The sequence below is a fragment of the Egretta garzetta genome, unplaced genomic scaffold, assembly GCF_000687185.1.
Source record: "Egretta garzetta isolate BGI_Z169 unplaced genomic scaffold, ASM68718v1 scaffold172, whole genome shotgun sequence".
Classification (NCBI taxonomy): Eukaryota; Metazoa; Chordata; class Aves; order Pelecaniformes; family Ardeidae; genus Egretta; species Egretta garzetta.
The window spans coordinates 1,847,444-1,856,054 of record NW_009258951.1 but is presented as its reverse complement, the minus strand read 5'-3'; the positions used below and the strand labels follow the sequence as shown (position 1 = coordinate 1,856,054).

The 8,611-nt window shown below is 41.1% G+C and overlaps 1 protein-coding gene across 1 annotated transcript; it reads right to left on the bottom strand.

Moving 5' to 3' along the window:
• Positions 1-498: 498 nt before the first annotated feature.
• SELENOT (selenoprotein T) lies at positions 499-8,605 on the bottom strand. Its single transcript, XM_009634407.2, has 6 exons — positions 8,418-8,605; positions 7,717-7,827; positions 6,540-6,666; positions 4,982-5,069; positions 3,366-3,517; positions 499-1,324 (listed from the first exon to the last, which is right to left on the bottom strand). Exons 2-5 carry the CDS (start codon positions 7,788-7,790, stop codon positions 3,393-3,395), a joined length of 414 nt encoding a protein of 137 aa, XP_009632702.1. The 5' UTR covers positions 7,791-7,827; positions 8,418-8,605; the 3' UTR covers positions 499-1,324; positions 3,366-3,392.
• Between the last annotated feature and the right edge of the window lie 6 nt (positions 8,606-8,611).

Here is an 8,611-nt window from a genome sequence, read left to right as displayed (position 1 = left end):
GGGCGTGGGGCCACAGGAATCCCTGCCCCACCAGGACACCCTTGCAGGGCGCTGCGGGGCCAACAGCCTAGGCTGCTGCATGCAGCACTTTTGTAACAACTGGCATCGACTTTTCTATCAGCTGGGCGGACAGAGCTGTGGTTACCTGAAGCGTTTCTTACATCGGTCCCTGCAGCCTTGGGAGGGTCAAGGGAAGTTCTTACAAACCGTGACAGCTGCCTTTGGCACGGCTCTGCAGATCCCCTCCCCATCTGATTTACCACCCCAACAGAGACCACCTCCCTTCCTCACCTCCCCATCCAGAGATGAGTTTGGTAAGAGGGACCCAGGAAGCACTTCAGCTGGTTTTACAAGGGTGAGCTTCCCCTGGTACAACAGCACCTCAACTCTAATTGCAGCTGAACTTCAGCAGGCACACGAGGGAAAAGGGAAAGCTCTGTGTGTTCCTCCAGAACCCGGAGGTGGTCAGGGACTTAGACAAGACAAACACAAGATTAATGACTTCGGAAAGTAGGCTTTTTATGCACTGTTTCAATTGCAATTCTAAGAATATCCATCAGTGACTCAAACGAGGTACATCAGTGACTCAAACACAGTAAACGAGAACTCTTTATTTAAATTAACTTTCTTAGTTTCTGTTTAGGACAATAGAAAGGCCCAGCTTTTCATCTCTTCAGAATGGTCAAGGAAAAAACTCTCGAGCTGGCCAACACAATTTAAAGAGCAGTTGATCTTACTTTTTACTGAAGTCACAAAACGATGTAACTACTCTGCATATAATTTTGTGTATATAATTTAGTATATAATGCACTGTTCAACTCTGCCATATATTTTGAAAAATATACAAACCTGCTTTAATCACATTAGCGATGTTTGATAGACAGCCGTCAATTACTTAACAGTTTAGGACAATATCAGACACTCCTAGAGCTTCATTTTAAACTACAAAAAGAACATAAATTCATATAAAATAGAACAGATTAAACAAACTTTTTTTTCCCCGAGGAAAAATTAGATACCAACTCAATCTGCCATTGCGTGAAACATGAATATAAAATAAGTTACAATTAGTAATGCCTGCATTGTTGAACTATGAACTGGTCGAATGAAATCTTAAAAAAACTATACAGTATTATTGCACTCCATGAATGTGCAGTTATCTGGAAACACGCCAGCACTGAAAGAGGTCTTTCATTAAGTTTTTTTTCAGGAGGCACAACGTGACTGCGAGAGAAGCATCCAGTCTGTACTAACAGCGTGCTGTCTTCAGTACAGGCCTTCATGGGTCGGAGCCACGCTGCCTTTGGAAATAACTGCTTAACGCCTGCAAACGGAGACACAAGCGTTACAGTCGGCAACTACTCCTGCATTAAACAAGCAAATCATCTCCAGCACTGTCAGAACAGAGAGCTGAGGCATTTTCTATAAACCAGGGAGAACAGCAGGCTCTGTACACTTCGGATTATGAAACCTGAATTACAAGCACTGTCCCCTGAGAGGTCACAACTCACAGCAAGAGAGTACTATCGTTATGTTACTCTGGGCGATTGCCTACAAGGACACCATCAGAATGACATCACATTAGCGTGAAATCAAATAAGGAGGCATCACAACACAAAGTCACTAAGTCTCACTATCAGACTCTCCTAACATGTACTGTTACCCACATGAATGGCAATACAACCGAATGGGGTTTTTTTTGTTGTTGTTTTTCTAAACTCATGTCTGATTAAATCAAATTCTACGTAAGAACAGTCTTAGCGTGCTTTCTAAGCTTGAAAGTGACATCAACCTACTTTGCAACAAAAAATACTGCCCGAGACCCTCCAAATCTGTACACACAGGACGCTGGGCTTCAGCAAGCCCACCTGAAAAATACAGGAATCACAGGACCATTTAGGTTGGAAAAGACCTTTAAGATCATCAAGTCCAACTGTTAACCTAACCCTGCCATTCCACCACTAAACCATGTCCCTAAAAACCTCGTCTATCTATCTTTTAAATACCTCCAAGGGATGGGGGCTCAACCACTTCCGTGGGCAGCACCAAACTTCTTAATACCAAATAGTATTTTAAAAATACAGAACAGTTTATTTTGTTATTAAGACTACTTCTGCTAAATTATTAGGACAAACCTTACTTAATAGGACATGCCTGCAGGAATCAAAGTCAACTGTTTCTCATTCCCTGTATGAGGATTTCAAGGGAGCAATCTCTCCGAATTGCTCTCCCCACTTCAGGAAGCCACAGGAGCATTAGTGGAGGAAGAGATCGATAGGGGAAAAAAAGGGGGGGCTGAGGTCTGAGCTCTGAAGGAGTGAGAAAAAGCAGAGCAAGCCCTGGTTACAGAGCGTGGTTTCCTAGAAGGAGTGAGACTGCCTGCAGTGCTCTGGCAGAGCGTAGGTTTCTCCGAACGTACACCTCCACATGCTACGTCCTTGCGTACGTAAATACGCCTTTTGCAGAAGCCCAATCATTTTAAACAGACTTCTGAAGGAAATCTGTGCAGGTGTTTGAACAGAGCTAGGTCATTAATTGCTACAGCTGGGGCCAACTGATCAGTTTAAGGTGGCGAGACCAGTTGCAAGATGTCAGTCGACAGAAATGGGAGCACAGGGTCTGTCACTCAAGCGTGGGGTGTCTGTTGGCAAGGTAATGCCAAGAACCAGTCTCTCCAACCAAGGCATTCTTGTGCCAAAAACCACACCACAGCTAATCAACCCTTCACTGAAGTGGTCTCTTAAGAGTGAACTGCCCATTTTTGCACTAAGATTGTCTTTCTGTAGAGCACCAATGCTCCTATGAAGAATCACAAGCTAATTGCTTTGAAAGCCACAAGTGACATAGGAACACTGAATTGGTTGTCATAAAATATAAAAGCATGGGTGTGAACCCCCTGCTCCTAACAGTCAAGGAATATTTGCGAAAGGTTAAAACAGTACAGCACACAGATGGGAGCATGAAATGTTCTACTTTCTAGGGTCATGTGATTCCATTAGGTTACAAGTTACAGAGAAACCCTTTGGACAGAGACTATTTTAAGGCACATAACGCAGTGTGTTTTCTGATCTCGGCATAATACAGTTCACTAACTCAAGGCCTTCTGCATGTAGTAACACATTTTTTTCTGTCCAAAGAAATGCCAGCTTCCAGTTTTGAAACTGGGTAGAATAAACCCCAAACCAAAACCTCCCACCAAACAGTATCTGTAAAATCACCCACATCAATTTACTGAAAGGCACTAGAGCTGGTTCTCCAGCAAAACAATTTTAAATGAACAATGTAAAGAGTACAACGTTCAATCTGCAACATGCGGTCCTTCACATCCGAGTCAACAGACAGCTGGTGACTGGAAGAAGACTTACAAGAAGTTTCAGTGCTGATAGATGGGGCTATGATCGATGATGAGGCATTGACTCCATGTGCACATTGAGCTTCATTTCGTTATCGAGAATTTGTACAAGCTGCTGCATGGAAGGAAGGTGGCCAGACTCTAGCTTAGACCACACTGGAACATCTACCGCAAAACACATGAAGGGGAAAAAAGCACATTGCCAAAGTCAGAAAACACGTAGGGCTAGTTTGAACATTAAAATTTAAACGATCTAGGAAGCTATGCAAATTGGTACTATTTATGTTGAGAGAAATACCTGGATCGACAACGCTTCAAACCTCTGGCCACACTACTTGCCCATCCAGCTAGGAGAACGAAGAGTCTAATGCTTCCATTTAAAAATACATCACATGGATTTAGAGGTTCAAAATATCCATTGACAGAATGTCTAAAAATAGATTAGCAAGTGGCAGAATAGCATACTTAGTTTTTAAGCCACTGCTAAATCTCTGAAACTTGTGGGTCTCATTAACCTTCATCTCACTTCTGCCTAACATCTACAGCTGAGCCTCAAAAGTTCTGCTTACCAAGATCTGGCTTGGACAGTTCCACCCAAATAAGCTCCAACCATTATTCCCCCCCCACCCCAGGAAATATAAAAGGCAGCACAGTCCATAAACACTTCAGTGTAAATACAACATCCTGTGAACGGATGTTGACAAATAATTACACCCTCAAATATCCCTCACTGCTATAGCACTTCATGAACCCACACTGAAAAACGCAATCGCTGTCATCTATATAAAACCAAAGCCAGACTGGAACCACATTGTCCTAAAACACAAACCAGAAACTTACAGAAGTCCAGATGTTCACCCCTAGGAAGGCTCTGCTGCCAATTCTGATCTGAGATTTAGGACTAGAAGTGCATCGCATTCAGCTACTTTGATGCAACACAGTCAGCCTTTAAAAGGTTCTGCAGCATATGACTCAACTTAGAAACTACTGTATCAAAATTCATCCTGCACAATAATAAATTGAGATTATAAAGCACAGAGCTAATTATATACTTGTACCTAGAGCCTGAAAAATTTTGTACTCCATCAAGCTTATGTAATCTTTAAAACCGCAAGACTATTTGAAGGCAGAAGGTCCACAGACTCTTAACCTGAAAAATCAATGCTGCTGTCCCCTGGCACCAAAAATCTGGGAATAACAATGGATTCAACAGGATTCCAAGGCTAAACCATATTAGAAAACAGGACAGGGAAAGCATCTAATTAACTGGAGAGTATGCTTCCCTAGTTGATCGTTTCTTACTTGATGCACATCACATGCAAAAGAAGAACATAATACAGTTACTCCGACTGACCAAGCATTCCTCTAAGGAAGTTTTTTTACATAGCTATTTTAAAATAGATGTGACATCTGTATAAACTGCTTTATGACATCTATGATTTTTATCCTTTGTGATATGTAACACCTGAAGTTTCAAAACAGATGGCAATTACCATATACCATCACATTTTGAAACACACCACATTTCATAACATCATCCCTCATTCTCCCAACGCAACAGCTCTCACAAATCTGTGCATATACATGCAACACACTGCAATTCCCTTAAACAGAAAGTTCTCTCCTCACCATTCAAAGTTATTTCAAATGCACCTGTTGACATACACTGGTTCTCAATCATGTTGCTCAGGAAGAAGACCATCATACAAGCATAAACCTAGAAGAAAACAGAGAGAATCCCTGACGCTTCAGCCATGTCAGCCACAGCTTATTTTATTCACTCTTAATAAGCACTGAATGTGTACAGGTGTCTTAATTCCCTTCTGCAATTTATCAAGTCATCTTCCAACCACATAGACATCTTCCTTTCATTCTCTTTTTAAAAAGATTGTGCACATTATCTTCCCAAGACAGGTATCAAAACAGTTCTGAAACCACCCAACTCACAATCCCAATTCAAAGTTACATTGTCTTGCTCCTTTCCTCACAAATCTACGCACATCTTAACAGCCAGGCTGCAGAAATGCATGGCTACGATGGCACTTGTAGGATGACAAGGAAATGCAACCGTTCCTGTGTATTGCCTGTCATTTTCAGAGTAACACTTCAGATCCAAGAACCACAGGCCTAGACACAAACAGCAGACCAAGTCAAATTGCATTTGTTCACAAGAATTATCAGCCCTCTAGCATTTCTTCAAGCTCATCATCTGGAATTTTTTGTGTGTATTGATGCCTCAGGATGAAATGATGCCATCTTCAGCAACACAGCATCTCCCTCCACCACCAGCACCTTTGTAATTAATTCCCTTTTCATGCACAAGGGCACATTCACACTGGTTACTGCAATGCCAAAGAATTTAGCATGGGAGACAGTCGTTTACAACATCAGAGATCACAGATGCACCGCAGCCAGCCTAGCTGGGTAGTGTATTTGGCCCATTTAATTAAACAGGATGTATCACAGCTTCTACACATTCAAACTGGCTGGTGACAGAGACCCACTGCACTGGGTAGCTCAGTTTGAGGATCTGTGCACCAATAAAATATACAGAAGTTAATAAACTTTAAATTGCTTTTGTCTAGTAGAATCAGTCTGGAATAAGGTTACTATAAATCAGAGTACAACAACATTAATCTGTCAGCGTCATCAGCACTGACTCACAGGGATATTCATCCCACAAGGCATAGTCTGTCATGCCCAAGTATGTTCTGCAAAAACACCCAGAAAATTTAAACTTGATTCTCCTAACCACCATCTAACTGCATGCCTAATCTATCAGAAGTCCAATGAAACCAAAAACTGCAAAATAGTTATGAGATGACAGAAAAGGGAAGCTGTAATTTAACACCAATGATACCGCTTGAAACACCACTCTTGAGCCCTAAAAACCAAAAGAATCTTTTTATCATCTTCATCAGTAACATTAACCTCAGCTGTCCCTCTGCAGCATCATCAACTTAGAGAGATGCCAAGAATCAAATCTGGGTTTGTCAAAAACATCAAGCACTACTATTAACAATAATTACACTACTGTAAAATTCTTAAGTATATTCAGTTATAGAAGCCTAAAAGTTCCATTAAGGCTGTAGTGCATGAAAGTAAGAATTACAAAGTACTCCCAGAGCACTCTCATGAAATCATTTTAAAACTGCTTTTTCAAAGTGAAAGGAAGTGTGCTGTTTACCTTATTTTCTTGGCCCCACTGCCAGATGCTTGGAGCTTGCATGCCAAAGAAAGCAAATGGATCCTTGCCAACAATTATTAAGCCTATTAATACTAGTTTGAAGACAGACAGGAAGGATGCTATGTGCCTATCAAAAGACAACACATAAAAGTAACTTAGGAGGTTCACAGTTACTACTTCACCATTATATAGCTATAATTCACCTAATTAGATGATTTTTTTACAGTGTACAATCAAATGTTTTAGAGGAAATACACAACTTTTCAATTAAGTTTATCTCGCTGTAAAAAAACCAAACCAAACAAAAAAGCAACACAAATTAACAAAACCTCAGAACAATACCATTCTTGTATACCATGCAGATTTGGGTTTTTTTTTCCTGTCTAAACTGGATAACACATTCAGTGTCTTAAAGAAGTTGTTCCATATTACAGAGACACATTTAGTTGACATGCACTACTTCCTCATAAAGCATTTTCCCAGCAGATGCAGAAAACTCTACATTTTTTTTTGCACGAATTAAACCTATAGCCAGAGAGCAAATTAACACTGAGGTATTCAATACTGTAGCATTCTAACCATTGTAATTATTACAGTAATTAGGTCAAGAAGTGGTTCAGAAGCCACCACAGTAACTATGGCATCACTCTAGCATGTACACAATGGTTTAAATAACAGGAATAACATTATTTTTGTTTTGCCTTTTTCCAAATTTCTTTGGGCTTCCCATGCCCATAAAGGACATCCTGGTAGTCTCTCCAATGACGTCAGTTCTTCCCTGACTTAGATGTTAAAAACAAACAGTTACCTCCTCTGCAACCTACCACAGGAATTTGTAACTAAGTGCATAAGCCTGAGCAACAAATGTGAATTTATGTCCAGATACATCATGAAGAAAAGCTGGAAAAATTCACTGTGGAAAAAAGTTAATTATTTAATTTAATTCGGATTGGAACACAACAGGCCTCATCATACAGACATCCAGATGGTAATATTTGTATGGAAAACTAAGGCGGCTATCTGGAAGGGAGAAGATAACCAAGCTTATATGTAATCGTAATGGAAAAAACCCCTTAAGTTCCCATTTTCAGTGTTATTAAAGTGTAAATGCACATATTCACCATGCTGAGCCTGCATATTGGGAAAAAGACAATTAGTACTGCTAGTTAGTGCTTACCTATATATAGGTTGAGGAAGGTAGTTCTCCCCTTCAATTCGGATGTCTGGGTACCGCTGGCTAATGACCCGCATGTACTCCTCAAACACCCGCCTGTAGCCTCAGGAGACACTAAATGCAGACAGGGGTCGTCACTGAAACTGGAGTGCTGTACGTTAAAGTCGCTGCTAAACTGGCAACGCCAGCACTTGCACTGTTCATAATCTATTCAGTTTAAAATAAAACTAAAATTCTTCATGACAAAGAATAAAACTGATTTGCAGCTAAGCTACACATCAAAAATCCCAACAGCTGGCTAGGCACTTGGTTTTACACAAATTTGTTTTCACATACTAGCACAGACACAAAGCCCACCGAGCAAGGAATTACTTGTTTCCCCTGTAAAAAGCTGTTAAGTTAGAAAGTCAGTGTAAGTATCACCTTGCTCTGTGTGTCGATGTCGTCCCCCCCAAAAAAAATTTAACCCAATGCAGTTCTAATTCATCAGTAGTTAAATTTAACTCTTTCTGGGACTGCCCACAGATAGGTAACATTGCTCCCAGTTATTTCTGTGTAAGAATGACCAGATTAACTACAGAAGAGTTAAATATTACAGAGCTGTACTTTGGCTCACATTTCTACCAGCTGCCTCTGAAACAAAAATTATCCGGCCTCAGCTTACCGCAAGAAAAATCAAAAAAAGTACTTTCTACTGAGCATGCCTTTGGCAGTGCTTCACAGATCCGCATGACACAACCTGGACCAGACTCTGCTCCGGGGAATACAGCGAATATTCTTGTTCCTCCCTGCCCCGCCAAGGCACCCCGGAGCAGCGGTGGGTCCATCAGTCCGTCTGTGCGTCCCCCCAGCGAGGCAGGGTGAGCTCTGGCAGTGGCTGCAGCTCTGCCGGTGCTCA

Coding starts and splice junctions, on each gene's coding strand:
- SELENOT (XM_009634407.2), bottom strand. CDS start 7,790: ATGCGGGTCATTAGCCAGCGGTACCCAGACATCCGAATTGAAGGGGAG. Junction 6,667..7,716: donor CTTCCTCAACCTATATATAG/GTAAGCACTAAC, acceptor GTCTTTTGATAG/GCACATAGCATCCTTCCTGT. Junction 3,518..4,981: donor ATTTGAAATAACTTTGAATG/GTGAGGAGAGAA, acceptor GTTTTGCGGTAG/ATGTTCCAGTGTGGTCTAAG.